Raw genomic sequence first — 16922 nt, 5'->3', positions numbered from 1 at the left:
GGGTAGGAGAGCTCCTTTGCCCTCACCTCCTTTCCCCCTGCAATGCGTCTCTAGCAGAACGGATAAATTAGTGAGAGGAGCTGCTGGTCTCCCTGGGCCCAAATAAATGAACCAGTGTTTGCCAGCCTCAGCTTGGAGTGGCTATTTACTTCGTGCTGTTGGTGTGGCCATATCTCTCAGGCCCTGTGGAACCAGGAGCAGGTGAGACCTCCCAACGGAACTCCCCCTGCACAGGGGGCTTTAGGGGGTCAGCGATGGCTCTCCCCACCACTAATCCATGATTTCAAACGCATGTCTAGCCCTTGGAGAGCGTTGGGAGAGTTGGGAGAAAACTTTTGCCCCGAAGATGCCGGAGAGTAGCCAAGACCCTTCGACAATCTTCCCTTTTCATGCCGTGGGTGAAGGCCTGTGAAGGGTCATATTTGTCTGGGATGAGCTAAGAATGGCACTGTTCACAGCAGAATACACACGGCCAATGACTCACTCACCGGAGGAGGTGGCCTTTCTCAGGAAGTGAGTAGGAAAGGGTTGTGTTCCTGTGTGAAGGGGAGGGCAGAGCCAGAGAAGGGCAGGGAGAAGGGTGGAGTCTCCTAGCATTTGTTTGTTTCATGTTATGGATCAAATCATGTCCCCCACAAAGACATGTTCAACTCCTAACCCCTGGCCCTGTGGATGTAAACCCATTTGTAATAGGATTTTCAACAATCCTATCAAGATGGAGCCACACTGAACCAGGGTGGGCCTTGATCCAATATGACTGGAGGCCTTAAAAACAGAGGTATCTGGACACAGTGGGAGTAGGAGATAGAAGGAGGCAGATGGCCATGTGACGGAGGTGGAGACTGAGCCACCACCAGAATGCTACAGAGCCCAGGGAAGCGTGATTTGGCTGACACCTTAATTTGGGGCTCCTAGCCCACCAAACTGTGAGACAATAAATTCCTGGTGTTTAAGCCAATCAGTCTGTGGCATTTGTTACAGCAGCCCTGGCAAACTAAGACAGTTCATAAAGATGTGCTTCAAAGGCATGATAAAAGCTGACCAGTCCCACTCATGGGAAGACACAGGCATGAACTGAGCTGTCACAATGGTTTGGCAAGAAAAGGGAACGTATCCAAATCAGCAAATACTGATGGGCAGCTACTCTGGCCATCTTGGGATTCAAGATGAGAAGGACAGAGCCCCAGGGGCCCTACCCAGTGCCCCGATGTGCAAATCATGACAGGCCCTCCTTTCCCTGTCCCTCCTTCACCTTAGCTACCCTCATGCTTCACCTCAGCTCTGGAAAGGGTCAGTGGCCCACATGCCACTATTGGTCACTTAAGGAGAGCAGAAAGAGGCTAACATCAGGCACCTGAATATGCTTTTCTTCAGATGCTTTTTCATCCAGTGTTTGGTGTTTCTGGAAGTCTGGGCTGTGAGTCAATCCTGCATACCTGTTACTCACAGAGAAAATTCTCACAATTGGAGAGATCATGGGGAGATCATCCCCATGAGAAAGAATAAAGACAAACATGAGTGGGCACGAATGGGTCAGTGTTCTGCAGCTTTTTGCTAGCTGAGCTTTTTTTCTTTTTCTGAACTTTCTCTGGAAGGATGCTTTGATCTAGGCTTTTAGGAGTCCTGTTATATTATTGATGAGCGACAACTGCTAAAGCATGGGAGTGGGGGTGGGGCGTGAGAGCTGACTCTTGTCTTGAGCTAACTGCACAGGAACCCCAAAGAGAAGCACAGAGCCAAGAGTTGCTGTTAGACTCCATTCACCTCCTTCCCTATTGTAGAACCCGCCGCTCTGATGCAGTCCTAGGATATTTTGGTAGGCTTTCTGGGAAAATTCATATTCCTTGAGTAGCACTCATGGAATGTCTGCTGGGCATAGACCCAGGAGCAGATGTGCTTAGAGAGTGGGATTGGAAAGCTATATCATGAGCATTAAATCAAAATGGAATCTTAAAAATCTTCAAGCATTCTCAAAGCTTCTTTGTTTGGGTGCAGCACGTTAGACGGACCCCAGAGCCCTGGGGCACGGAGCTATGTGAAAACCGCAGTCAGAGTCACACAGCCAATCAGAGAAAGTTGACCCCATACCTTCTGGATGCTCCCGCTAAATGGCCTGAGGATGCCTGAGTTCCTCTTCACATCGTCATAATTGGGGACTCCACCAATAAATATGTCTGTGTTGCACTTAATCTGCGTGAAGCCTCCCTGCCAACAGATTACAGACACAACAAGGTATGACTTTCAAATTGATCGTTAAGACTCAAATGTGCTTTGTGCCTGTTTGGGAACCAAGAGACACTTAAGACCCATCACAACAATCTGTCTACACATGGCTTGACTGTTGTTATACATTGCTACTTACCACCTGTTTGAAGGTGGATAGGAGACTCAGTTTCATCATCTGGAAAATGGGTTTCAGAATATCTCCCTCACAGCAGTGTTATGGGGACTGTGGTAGAATGAGTTGCTATTCACCAGTCTTTGGTGCCCCTTTCGGCCGTACCCCTCCCTGAGGGAAGATATCTCCAACCTGTTGATCTTAGGTGGGGCCCTGCGACTTGATTTGGACAATAAAACATGAGCAGGAGAGATACAAATCACTTCTGGGCAAAAGCTTTCAAAACCAGGGAGTGGTTTGCCCAGGCTTCTTCTCTCTTTGCTACGATGAAGGGTTAGGGGCTGTTTTTTCAGCCTGGGTTTCAGGGAAAGGCTGTGGCAATCATGGACATGACTCATGAATAAGAAGTAAACCCTTTATTGTAAGCTGCTGATATTTTGGGATTGTTGGTGACTGACTGTAGCAAAGTCTGGCCTCTCCTGGCTGCTGGAAGGAATGAATTGGATGCCACTTTGCACAGAGCTGGATGTGCAGTCAATATTCCAGGAAGGCCACTATTATTATATTCTGGAATGGTAAAGATGGAAGCTCTGGTAGGCCAAGAGAAAGGGAAAGGTATGGCAGGTTGGGAGGCATTTCTTATTATCAACCACATTATTTGTGGTAAATGGAAATTCTTCCATTTACTACATTCTCAGGGAACTCCCCAATCTCATTCCTCAAAGGCATTCTCAAAGGCTTCTGGCCATTTTAACATCCTAAACTCCAGGGGTGGCTACATAACAAGCAGAGTGTAATATTTAATGTCCAAACTCATTCAAACATAAGCCTTAAGCAAAAAGTTAAAATATAATAAGATAGCTTGCTGACATAAAATTTTCAGGCCTCTAGGGATGAAAACACGTTAGGTAATATAAAGTATTTCCTTTGACTTATGGCAAAAGAAACACAAATAGCAGCATTCAATCATGTATTCAACATATTTATGTCCCAAGTACTGTATCAAGTGTTGGCAAACAATGGTAAAGAAGCAAGAACTATCCCTACCCTCAAGTGGTTTATACTGGTGGGTAATACAAGTTCAGTAGGCAGTCAGGGCTAGCATTCTGACAGTCACTGTACAATAACACTGGGGTGCCCCTAGCTGGGTGTGTCTTATACTGTACCCTAGATACAGGGAAGAGGGGAGGTGGACAAGGAAGAGTTACAAGTGCAGGAATTGGAAGATGTCAGCGCCTGGATGGAATTTGAATGTTAAGGCTGAGGTAGTAAGGCCGGATTGCATAGAGCCTTAGAAGCCATGCTTACGAGTTTGAACTTGATGCAAAAAGCAATGAGTTTTAAGCAGGAGAGAGAATTGTCATGTCTGAGTTTTAGGAAGATCACTGGCTTAAGACAGGAAAATGGATTTTGGGTCCTGTTGGGTGTGGGAAGAGGCGGCAGGGAGATCAGAGAGGCGGGTGCTCCATTTGTTTAGGAGAGAGCTCACTGTGACCTGGTCCTCGGAAGCCTGGGTCAATAAGCTCAACAGCCGAGTCTGTTTCTAGGGTTCATATTTAACTAGAGGGTAGGAAGTGTCAGCCCTTACCTGAAAGTTAATATAAGAAAATAAGAGGAAAAGAGGAAGGCTGTAGAGCGAAAGGGATTTCAACGAAGTACTTTGAAAAAGGTAGTTTTGAAAAAAACTTTGCACTGATAGTTATGGTTGTGTCCAGTAAACAGGGTAGGGCCTAATGGGATGTAAGCTGGTTCCTTTTGGCAGCTCATCAAAATCCTTCTGCTGACAAGAGGCAAGGCTGCAGCTGCCACACTCACGTGAGACTGCAGGAAAGAAGCAAACAGAACTCACCAAAGTGAGCCTGCACAGAAGTAAGGAGCTCTGAGCATGGATTTGCCACTTCTGTTTAGCTGGAACTGGTTTGAAGCTGAGCAAAGCAAGGAGCTGGAGTTTTCTGAAGCCCCAAGAAACTCTGCCCCTTCCTAGTCTTGCACGGCTAGACCTCACCCTGAGATGTGGTACTCAGTGCTGTCAGCTGAGCAATCTGGGGATCAGGTTCAGTCTGGATACAGATTCTTCCTGGAGTAGCTCCCTAAAGTATACTCTGGCCCCTGCCCCAGCCTGTCCCTTCGAACATGGTAGTGGGTAGCTGGGGAGCAAAATCCCGTGAGGGGAGACTTGATGAAGGCTCAACTCATGGAGATCAAGTGTGGCGTCTTCCCACTCCTGGCTCCCAAGCCCCCCCCATGAGACCACCATCAAATGCACACACAAGAGCTCTACCTTCCCACCTGTTTGCATTGCTGTCCAGGTAGGGGGATGTCCAGCCATCTCCATCCATCTAAACTCAGTTCAGAAAGTCAAAAGGACAGGCATCAGCTCTACCACTTTGGTTTGCCTCATTCCCCGATATGGTAGGAACAGAAACTCTGATTGTCACCTTGGCGCTGCCTCTTCACTGCAGGATCTTAATGGTAACTCTGGGTCCTGAAGCCATCCTTAGCTCTATAATCAAAGACCTTATTGCTACTCTTTATAAACACTCCCCTTCTCAGCTCTTGTTCCCAATTTACAGGTGGCTGCAACTAAAGCCTAGAGGGGTGCAGTGAGTTTTTGAATCTATATAATTAAGCCAGCACACAGCAAGGCCTACACTTGTGCGCATCTAATTCTGTCTTAGACTAAAGTCAACTGTTCATATTTTCTGGATTGTACCAGCAGTGACTCCTGTTCTCCCTTTAAAATCCCTATCCCTCAATAATCTTCCTACCTTCCTTCTACAAACATATATGGAACACTTTCCTAGGTATGAAGGGGACTGACTGGTCTCTCGAAGCAGAGATTCAAGGGATTCTCTTCATTCTCAACAAGGTCCTTAGTTCTCACAGAAGCCCCTACCACTATCATCCCTGAGGCTGGCTTCTGGGCATGCGCCTTCTTCCTCCTTCTCTCTCTCTTCTCCTACCAATACATTTGCTTCTCGGAACACTCAAATTCATCAATATGCTACTTAACTCTTGTGCCACACAAAATGAGGTTATTGGGAATTAAGATACAGGTAAATCAAGGGTCTCTCTTGGGCCAGTTTGAAACTGTTGTATACTCCAGAAAAGTCATGTCCTTTAATCCTCATTCAATATTACTGAGTGGGATCTTTTTTATTATTTCCATGGAGATGTGACCCATCCAATTATGGGTGGCAACTTTTGATTAGGTGGTTTCCCTGGAGATTTGTCTCCACCCATTCAAGATGGGGTTGCTTACTGGAACCCTTTAAGAGGGAAGCATTTTGGGAAAAGCTTCAGTGCCGACAGAGCTAACACAGCCAGAGACCTTTGGAGACAAAGAAAGAAAACACCCTAGAAGGAGCTTCATGAAACAAGAAGCCAGGAGAGAAAGCTAGCAGATGCTAGCCGTGTGCCTTCCCAGTTGTCAGAGGTGTTTCAGACCCACTGGGTCTTTCTTGAGCCAAGAAAGGTATCTTTCCTTGGATGCCTTAGTTTGGACATTTTTATAGCTTTATAACTGTAAACTTGCAACTTAATTAATTCACATTTTAAAAGCTGTTCCGTTTCTGGTATATTGCATTCCAGCAGCTTTAGCAAACTCACACACCTCTGTTTCAGGTTACTGTATTTTTTTTTTTCCTGCAGATCCCTATTAGGCTGTAATTGCTAAAGGAGATCTCTCATCTTTTAAGAATGATGTTTTACTTTGGGCATGATGTAGGAAATAAAATCATGAATGAAAGTTGTAAGCTGACTAGAAATCCTATGTTCTTGAGTCCATAATAGTACCTACTAAATAATAATGATAATAATAATAATAGATAAAGCTACATAGTGCTGATCATGTGCCAGATAATGCTGTATACACAATTCTTTTAATTCTGACAACAACTCTATGAAGTAGGTTCTATTATTATCATCATCATATCCATTACTAGATACGAAAACAGATTTGGAGAGGTCAGGTCACCTGTGGAAGTTCATACGCCTGGTAAGTTGTGGAGCTGGGTTTTGAATTCAGGGAGTCTGGTTTCAGAGTATGTGTTCCTTCCATTCATGTCACCTACTGCTGACCCACCCTCAGAGTCTGTATTCTTAACTACTATATTAAATTGCCTACCAAAACACAGGCAGAGGGTAGAGTGGAAGTGAGGAGGTAGTGGGAAATTCTGTAGGTGCTGCACCTGTATTAACTGACCTCGTTCTTACAACCCTATGAGACAAGTACTGTTATTGCTACCATTAGTAGCTGAGGTATGGAAACGTTAAACAGCTTGTCAGTGGGGAGCTGGGATTTCAAACCTGGCAGCCTCACACTCGAGTCCATGTGCTTAACCACAATACCATACCACGACAAGCAGAAAACAGCAACCCAGTTCACATTAAGCATCAAGAGAAAACAGTGTGTCCTTCTTACCTCTGCCATGCCCTCCACTACCTTCTGCTTATCCACCTGTAAGATACCATTCTTCGCTGTGCGAGATACCCGAAGCTCATGCCAGTGGCCTAGTGGGAGGGGATCTTCACTCCTGTTGAAGGAAGGAAACTGAGCATGGATTAGTGTGGTAGATTGGCTCATGCACCCACCAAAAATACATGTTCTTTATCTAAATCTATGTTGCTGTGGGGGTGATCCTCTTTGTAAACAGGACACTTTGAAATGCTATTACTAATTAAGGTGTGGCCAAATTACATCAAGGTGAATCTTAATCCATATTACTGGAGGCCTATAAAGAGAAGAAATTCAATCACAGTCAGTGTGTAAAAACTAGAAACCAGAAGAAGCCAGAGACATAGAGGTCAGAAGTCAGAGAAAATCATAGGAGGAGACCAAGGACGTCACTATGTGATGGAGGCAGAGATGTAAATCAAGAAACCTCAAGGACTGTAGCAAGCTATCAGCTGAATGCTGCAGATCCTGAGAGAAAGAATGACCTTGCCAATGACCCCTGTCATGGTCAGGTTCATGTGTCAGCTTGGCCAGTTGGTGGTACCTGTTTGTCTGGTTGGGCAAGTGCTGGCAGGTCTGTTGCGATGAGGACATTTCATAGAATTAAATCATGATCATGTCAGCTGCATCCACAGCTGATTCCATTTGTAATCAGCCAAAGGGGAGTGTCTCCTACAATGAATGATGCTTAATCTAATCACTGGAAGCCTTTGAAGGAGGATTCAGAAGAAACAGTCTCTCTTCCTGCTTCAGCTGGCAAGCTTCTCCTGTGGAGTTTGTCCAGACCTTCCATTGGAATCATCGGCTTCACACACAAAATCTGCCCTGCGGATTTTGGACTCTGCATTCCCGCAGTTATGTGAGACATTTTTATAAATTTTATATTTGCGAGTTCTTTTAAACTGTGAGTCAATAAGGTTATGTAAGCCAATCCATTGTGTGGTATTTGTCATAGCAACCCTGGCAAACTAAGATAGTTTTTGGTGTGGGTAGGGGTGCTGCTATTGCAATTACCTAAAAATCTGGATATGTTTTTGGAATTGGGCAACTGGCAGAGGCTGGAAGAATTCTGAGGTACTTGAAAAAGGCCTATATTGCTGTGAAGAGAGCTATAGAGAAGGTGTCCATCATTTTGGAGGATATGTATATCATTGTTGGGGACTGAATCATGTCCTCCACAAAAGGCATGTCCAAGTCCCAACCCCTGTTCCTGTGGGTGTGAACTTATTTGTAAATAGGATTTGAAATATTTATTAAAGTGAGTCCAAACTAAATGAGGATGGACCTTAATCCAATATGACTAAGTCTTTATAAGCAAAGGAAATTAGACATAGAAAATGAAGTCATGGGAAGCAGCCAGAGGCTGGAAGTCAACGGAACCTAGAAGAGAAAGGAGATAACACACCACCATGTGTATTGCCATGTGACATAAAAGTCAAGGATCCCCAAAGATTGCCAGCCATCCAGAAGATAACACTGTAAGGAAGCAAGTCTTCTAGCCTCTGAAATAATGAGCCAATTTATTCCTGTTGTTTTGAGTCAAACCACTGTATGGCGTGTATTTTACCAGCCAGAAAACTACAACAATCATCATGAGCAAAATGTTGGTAGAAATAAGAATATTAAATGTGCTTTAGGAGGAACGAAATGGTGAATCAATTATTGAAAACTAAGAAAGATGATGTGTTATAAAATAGCAGACAACATGGCTAAATTGTCTTCTGATATCAGATGGAAATAGAACTTATAAATGATGAACCTGAATAATTAGCTGAGGAGATTTCCAAGCAAAGTGTGAAAGAGGCAGCCTGATTACTCCTTGCTGCTATTAATAAAATGCAAGAGGAAAGGAATACACTAAGGACTGAATAGGTAAGCAAAAAGGAACCAGAAATTGATGATTTGGAAAATTGCCAGCCTATCCAGATAGCATTTTCTGAGACTAGGGCCAGAAGCAGCTGTACTGGGGCCTTCCCTGAGCTTTTAGTAAATGAGTTTCCAGAGAATGAAGTCACACTCAAGGGTTTGACTGAAAAGTTGTTTGCTAAGGAGATTAAGAGTATGACTCATGGACCCAGTCAGCCATCTCAGAGGAAGTCAGGATTGGAAATACACTTATTCAAGAACTATCTGGGGAAGATCCTTTATCTGATGTCTTGGACACTCTCTGAACTGCACTCAAAGCCAACAAGGTTTTTGAGGATTTTGTACGAACAGAAACACTACCAGTCTGGACTGAAAGGGATAGAGATGGGATGAAATGAAAAAAAAAATCACTACAAGGGCAAAAGCATGGAACTAGAGGTCTGGGACCACAAGATCTCAGGCCAAGAGAGAACGCTTTCTGTCCTGGAGTTTGAAAGAGGTAGGTCTTCTGTCCTGATGTTCAAGGAAAGTGTGGCCACCACTGCAGTGCTTGGCAGGTTGGAACCTATGCCTCAGCATTTGGGGAGACCTTGATCACCACCCCAGTTCTCAGACAGTGTGAGGCCCTTCCCCCCATATTCAGGAAAAGCATAGCCTCAAAAGCATAGCCTCTGCCCCAGCACTGAAAGGGTGGGGTTGCCATTTCAGCAGGTCTGGAGGACAAAACATCAAGCCACAAGTGGTTCTCAGACCTTGAAAGCTAATGGAGTTTGCCTCGCTGGGTTTCAGACTTGCTTGGGGCCCATGACCTTGTTTTCCTTCTAATTTCTCATTTCTGGAATGGGAATGTCTAATCTATGCCTGCCTATCTTTGTATTTTTGAAAGCAAATCTCTTATGTTTTAGGATTCACAAGCCCACAGGTAGAGAAGAATTTTGACCCAGGATACACCACATCTATAACTAATTTTGCTTAGACCTAGGTTTAAAGTTATTACTGAAATGTGTATTAATTAGGTTTCTTTATAGAAAAAGAACCAACAGGAGATATTTGTAAATGTGAGATTTATAAAAGTGTCTCATGCAACTATGATGCAATCATCTGACTAATGATTTAATAAATGAGACTGGGTTAGCAACATGGACTTTCATTCACAAAGGCCAACCTGGCTACGGCCACTGCTCAGTGCTCAATTTGCCAGCAGCGAGACCTATACTCAGTCCCTAATATGGCACCATTCCCTGAGATTATTGACCTGCCACCTAATGGCAATTTAGCAGCTATACATATCACCTTAAACCATACAATCTCTAAATAGAACACAATAACAGACACATGTTTTGCCTACCAATACTCAACCATCCTGTATACAACCAGAAACACACTAAATTTCTCCAGAATAGGGTGCAAGTCTGCAAATAACATTCATTCTTAAACTTCATATCCTATAACTTAAATACTATTACATGAACAACACAACTTATGTCATATGATAAGAAGAAAATGAGATATTTGCTCTATGTACAAATGCAAACATATTCATAAAAAAACAAGGAGGAGATACTCATATCATCACAGTACTTATTTGTATAATTGGACACATGGTCATAGTTCATATTTACCACTACCTTCTTCCACTACCCATTCCATGTTCCCTTTACCCTCAGTAAGCACTTTAGCTGGCCATGGTTCTTTGCCTGGTGGGGTGACCCAAACTTTCATTTCTGAAGCTTCTGGGCCATTGGTAATTCTGCCTGGATTGGGTTATTACAGTTTTCCATTGACTTTAATCACAGGGTACGATAGTACTAAGAGATGCCCTGGGGGATCTCCAGTATTCCAGGAGAGCTCTTCTTTACCTCCATTGTGTAGTTGCAGTCCTACTTCCCTCAACAGTCAGGATCAATCACCACAGCCAGTACAGTAATTCCCTTCCTTGTCTGTTGATTCAGAGGCATGAGAAACCCAATGTGGTCAGGTGGCAGTCTTAACTTCTAATTCAATGGAATCATTATTGTGTCTCTTGGTAGGAACACACCTCCTTTTGGATTTAAGACCTGTAGACCAGCAGAGCTTAAGGTGTCAGGGACAGGAAGCAAAAATTTTTCTATTGGATCACTAGGGGTGATAGTGGGTGGTGCCACCCCCATTTCCAACCTTTTTTTCCTGAACCTGTGAATTCTGGTTATGGGAGAAAAAATACCATAGAGTAGATGCTGATTCAGAATATACACAGTCTTCTGGAGAACACTGCCCCAGCCCTGCAAGGTATTGCCAATGAGTTGGCACCATAATTGGGTCTTCAAAAGGCCATTCCACTATTCTATCAACCAAGCTGCCTCTGGATGATGGGGAACATGTTAAGACCATAGAATTCCATGAGCATGTGCCTATTCCTGCAATTCATTTTCTGTGAAGTAGGTTCCCTGATCAGAAGCAAAGCTTTGTGGGATCCCATGATGGTGGATAAGGCATTTTGTAAGTCTTTGGATAGTAGTTTTGTGGAAGCATTGCATGCAGGGAAGGAAAAGCCATATCTAGAGGATGTGTATATTTCCAGTTAGAATAAATTGCTGCCCCTTCCACGACAGACGTGGTCCAGTATAATCAACTTACCGCCAGGTAGCAGGCTGATAACTTTGGGGAATAGTGCCATATCAGGGACTGAGTGTGGTTCTTTGCTGCTGGCAGATTGAGCACTCGGGAGTGGCCGTAGCTAGGTCAGCCTTAGTGAGTGAAAGTCCATGTTGCTAAGCCCATGCATAACCTCCATCCCTACCACCATGCCCACTTTGTTCATGAGCCCATTGGCCAATGGCAGGAATGGCTGAGGAAAGAGGATGACTTGTATCCACAGAACAAGACATCTTACCCACTTGATTATTAAAATAGTCCTCTGCTGAAGTCATCCTCTGGTGAGCATTCACATGGGATGCAAATATCTTCATGTTTTTTTGCCCACTGAAAAAGGTCTATCCATATACCTCTTCCCCAGTTCAATTAGTTGCCAATTTTCCAATCATGCTCCATCCAAGTCCCTGAATATCCAGCCAAAAAATTAGTAACAGCCCATGAGTCAGTATACAAACACACTTCTGGTCTGTTCTCCTTCCAAGCAAAATGAACAACCAGGTGCACTACTCAAAGTTTTGCCACTGGGAAGATTTCCCCTTACCACTGTCTTTCAAGGACATCCCAGAAAGGGGCTGTGATGCTGCAGCTGTCCACTTTCAGGTAGTAACTGCACATCATGCAGAATCATATGCAAACCAGGCCTGAGTTTTCTCTTCCTCAGTCAACTGACTGAAAGGAACTTCCCAAGAGACCAAAGCTCTGGGCTGGGAAAGAGAAGGTAATGTGGCAGAAGTGGGGCCCATGGGCATTTGGATCACTTTCTCATGTAAATTACTTGTGCCTTCAGGACCTGTTCAAGCCCAGTCTTTTATATGCTGTGCCGGTTTGAAGCTACTATGTACACCAGAAAGACCCTGTCCTTTAACCCTCATTCAATATTGCTGGGTGAGATCTTTTTGATTGTTTCCGGAAATGTGGCCCACCCAATTGTAGGTGGTAACTTATATTAGATGGTTTCCATGGAGATGTATCTCCACCCATTCAATGTGGGGTTGCTTACTGGAGCCCTTTAAGATGGAACTATTTTAGGAAAAGCTTTAGAAGTAACAGAGCCCATGTAGCCAGAGACCTTTCAAGATGCATGAAGAAATCACCCTTGGGGAAGCTGTTGAAAAAGTCTGGAGAAAAAGCTAGTAGATGTCATCATGTGCTTTTCCAGCTGAGAGAGAAACCCCAAACATCATCAGCCTTCTTGAGCCAAGGTTTCTCTTCCTGGGTGCCTTAGTTTGGACATTTTTTTTTTTTTTTTTTTTTTTTTTAAAGGAAAGACAGAGAGAAGGAAGGAAGGATAGAAGGAAGGAAGGAAGGAAGAAAGGGAAACATTTTTAAACATTTTCTTGTTTTATTGTATTCTGTTTCTCCGTTTTTGTTACATGGGCTGGGGCCGGGAATCGAACCGAGGTCCTCCGGCATAGCAGGCAAGCACTTTGCCCGCTGAGCCACCGCGGCCCGCCCGTGGACATTTTTATAGCTTTGCCTTAATCTGGACATTTTCATAGCCTTAGAACTGTATACTTGCAACTTAATGAATTCCCTTTTTAAAAAGGCATTCTGTTTTTGGTATATTGCATTCCGGAAGCTTTTATAAACTAAAACAATACCATTTCCATTTTATTACGGATGCTGCCATGTACACCCAACTTTATTGGCTTGGTGGGTCAACCAACATCCAGTTCATGATAGGTAACTCAGGTATCATAGTAATTTGGTGGCCCATAGTTAAGCTGTTTCTCAAAAGGAGAGCATATAATCTGCAGAGGATGGTCCAGCTTTACTCCAAAATCCTAAGAGCCTGCATTGTGATTCTCCTATAGAGGCCTGCCAAAGGCTTCAGACAGCATCTCTATTTGCCACTGACACTTCCAGCACCATTGGATTTGATGGATCATATAGTCAAGGAGCAGAGCAACTTGCACAGTAGCATGGACCTGTTCCAGAGCCTCCTCTTATTCTGGTGCCCACTCAAAACTAGCAGCTTTTCTGGTCACTCGGTAAATGGGCCAGAGTAGCACACCCAAATGAGGAATATATTGTTTCCAAAATCCAAAGAAGCCATATAGGTATTGTGTCTCTCTTTTGGTCATAGGAGGAGCCAGATGCAACAGCTTATCCTTTATCTTAGAAGGAATATCACAACATGTCTCACACCATTGGACATCCTAGAAATTTCACTCAGGGGGAAGGCCCTTGTATTTTTGTTGGATTTTTCTGCCATTGACTGATACACAAATGCCTTGCCAATAAGTCTAGAGTAGTTGCTACTTCTTGCTCACTAGGTCTTGATCAACATGATATCATCAATATAATGGACCAATGTGATATCCTGTGGGAGGGAGAAATAATCAAGTTCCCTATGGACAAGATTATGACATAGGGCTGGAAAGTTGATATACCCCTGAGGTAGAACAGTGATGTAATACTGCTGGTCTTGCCAGCTGGATGCAAACTGTTTCTGGTGGTCCTTACTAAGAGCTATTGAGAAAAAAAAAGTATTTGACAGATCAATAGCTGCATATCAGGTACCAGGGGATGTACTGATTTGCTTAAGCAATGATACCACATCTGGAACAGCAGCTGCAACTGGAGTCACCACCTGGTTGTGACTGTCAACAGTGGTGAAAATCCACTGTCACCCTCCATAACCCAATTGTTTTCTGCACAGGCCACATAGGAGAGTTGAATGGGGATGTGGTGGGAATCACCACCCTGGCATTCTTCAAGTCCTTAAGAGTGGCACCAATCTCTGTAATACCTCCAAGAATCCATTATTACTTCCAATTTACTATTTTTTCTAGGTAGCGGCAGTTTTAGTGGCTCCCCCTTAGCCTTTCCTACCATAATAGCCCTCACTCCACACATCAGAGAACCAATGTGGGGATTCTGCCAGTTGCTGAGTATATTGATTCCAAGTATGCATTCTGCCAACTGGGGAAATAACCACTGTGAGACAGACCTGAGCTAAAACTCCATCAACCACCTGACATCCATAAGTCCCTACTCTGGCTGATGGACCATAGTGATATTTTGGTTCTCCTGGAATTAGTTTCATTTCTGAGCAAGTGTCTAGTAACAGGGTCTGTCCCCAAGGGTGCTCAGTCCTCCCCTCATTCAAGGGGCTCTGGGTTTGTAAACTGTCTCAAGTCTGGGAATTGATTAAGGGGCTGTAACTCTGTTAAGTAAGACTTCTGTTCACTTGACCTAGAACTCTTCTGCTTATACAACTCAAACAAGAATTTAAGAGACTGCCCATCTATTTTACTTCTAGGTACCCTATGAGCTATTAACCAATGCCATAAAACCTCTGAGAGTCAGGTTATTTTGACTATTGCTTTGAGTCTGCTATACATTATGATGGCCATGCCCACCTTATCTATTAACTGTGGCAATTAACTGTTGCCACATGCTTCTGCCAACTCAGGTTCCGATCATCCCCACTGTGTTTAAGGATTCCAGCTTAGTGACAGCAGTTCCCACAGTAATATCCAGCCTATAGAGATGAGTGACTACAGAGCTCTTCAGGAATGATGGAGCCGTTCTCACAAATTTATTCCTCAAAGTCCTGGTAAAAGGTGTGTCCTCTGGACATTCCTGGGGTGTGTGAACAGGTCTTCTATAATAAATCCATTCTAACATTTCAATCTCTGAAAACCTTTGGATCCCCTCATCTACATTATACCAGGGCAGTTCTGGCATTTCAACCTTTGATCCATGCTTCAGCAAACCACCCAAACAAACTGTTAACACCCTTTCTAAACTATCGAGCTATAACACTGAATGCAGAATCTCTGCTTAGTGGGCCCATATCAATAAATACAGCTTAATCCAACTTTATATTCCTTCCACCATTATCCCACACCCTTAATATCCATTCCCACACATATTCCCCTGATTTTTGTCCATATGAATTGGAAAACTCATGCAGTTCCCTCCTTATGGGTCACACTTTGTACCTCACCTTTCAAGGCCTGTTGGGACTTTTGTGTATTTATATGTCTTGAAGAAAAGAGGGATGGTGGGGGTGGGTCATAAAAAGAATTAGAAGTGTCTTTCAAGCTAATTATCTCAGGGCATTCTACTGCAGTTTCATCTGGCGAAACAGGATTAACTGCTCTACACAGAGGAGTTTGGGCTGTTTCCCAAAGGGAATGGTTACATGTTTAGCAGGCACTGAGGGGTTAATCTCCTTAGGTGGAGGTTGGATAGCAGACTCATCAGGGTAGACTGGAGACTGGGAAGCTGTTTCCTTAAGGCAGGCTAGAGCTTCAGTAGCTGTCTCCTCAGAGCAGGCTGGAGGTGGGGTGGTGTTTCCTCAGGACAGACCATTATTGATCTATCTAGCAAAGACTCAACAGAATCCAGGGATTTCATGTCCCCACTGCCATCATCACCAACCCATATGTCCCCATCTCAAGTTTCAAGATCCCAGTCTTTTCTAATCAAAGCCCTTTAACAGTAGACACCCTGCAATGTTGAGAATTTAGTCTATGTTGTAAATCTGTTACTCACACAATGAGACTCTGGGTCTGGTTACAGAGATCTCAAGTCTGTGACCACAGGAAGTAAGATTTTCTTTCAGCTCATTCATAGAAACTTTTATTCTTTCATATGTCATTTAATTGCAAATGTAAAGCCTTTAGCTCATCCCTTTCTCTTATAACTGCATCTAGCATGTCTAAGAACAACCAGCCATAATCATTATGCCTCTTAATTCCACAAAACTTCCTTAAGGTGTCAAAAACATTCTCACCCAGAGCCTTGCCTCATATAAACATACAATTAGCAGAATCAAATGGTAAAATTTTACTATCTCTATTGCCAACTCATGCCATAGACTGTCAGTGTCATCTTTATTACTGGAAATAGCGCATTAGTGCCTTTGGGTCTAATTGCAAAAACCAATTTTTAAGATTCTGTTTCTCAAGAACCACTCTGGCACCAAGCTGTATAATTCAGAGTTCTCAACAGAAACAAAAGCAACAGGAGATATCTGTAAATATGAGATTTATAAAAGTGTCTCATGAAACCATGGGGATGCAAGAGTCCAAAATCCATAGGGCAGGTCACAAGGCTGGCAACTCTGATGAAGTTCCTCGATGAACTCTACAGGAGAGGTTGGCTGGCTAAATAATTAGTGAAAATTCTCTTTCCTCCCTTAAAAGTCTTCAACTGACTGGATTAAAAAATCAACTGATTGGATTCTCTCATTAGGAAGACATATCCTTAGTTGATTATAGATGTAATCAGCCACAGCGGCAATCAACTCACTGATGATTTAATAAACCAGCCTTCTGGTTTATTAACCAGCCACAAAATATCTTTGTAGTAATGGTTAGGCCAGCACTTGCTTGACCAGACACTGGGTACCATAATCTGGCTAAATTGACACCTCAACATATCCATCACAAATGGTTTAAGGCTTTTAGGACATTTAGGTGTTGGAATGAATGTCTTTTTCATGTAGGAAGAACACATCTTTTGGGGGCCCAGAGGATTGATATGGCAGACTGAATCATGTATGCCAACAAAAGACATGTTTTAATATTAATCCATGTTTCTGTTGGTGTGAACCTACTTGTAAATAGAACCTTATGGAGATGTTTTTATTAGTTAAGGTCGAGCCAAATTGAA

At 43.4% G+C, this 16922-nt stretch overlaps 1 protein-coding gene across 3 annotated transcripts in view; it reads right to left on the bottom strand.

The window, feature by feature from the left end:
• Positions 1-16922, bottom strand: part of EGFLAM (EGF like, fibronectin type III and laminin G domains) — a 206647-nt gene that overhangs the window by 21362 nt on the left and 168363 nt on the right. For all 3 annotated transcript variants that reach the window (XM_077117011.1, XM_077117012.1, XM_077117014.1), the window contains 2 exons: positions 6762-6873; positions 2089-2205 (listed from right to left, as the gene is read on the bottom strand). In XM_077117011.1, the coding sequence (XP_076973126.1) occupies positions 2089-2205; positions 6762-6873 (229 nt within the window). The remainder of the gene's footprint in view (positions 1-2088; positions 2206-6761; positions 6874-16922) is intronic.

This window comes from Tamandua tetradactyla, chromosome 9, assembly GCF_023851605.1.
Source record: "Tamandua tetradactyla isolate mTamTet1 chromosome 9, mTamTet1.pri, whole genome shotgun sequence".
Taxonomy (NCBI): Eukaryota; Metazoa; Chordata; class Mammalia; order Pilosa; family Myrmecophagidae; genus Tamandua; species Tamandua tetradactyla.
The sequence above is the reverse complement of the archived record's forward strand: the minus strand, read 5'-3'. Positions and strand labels throughout refer to the sequence as shown.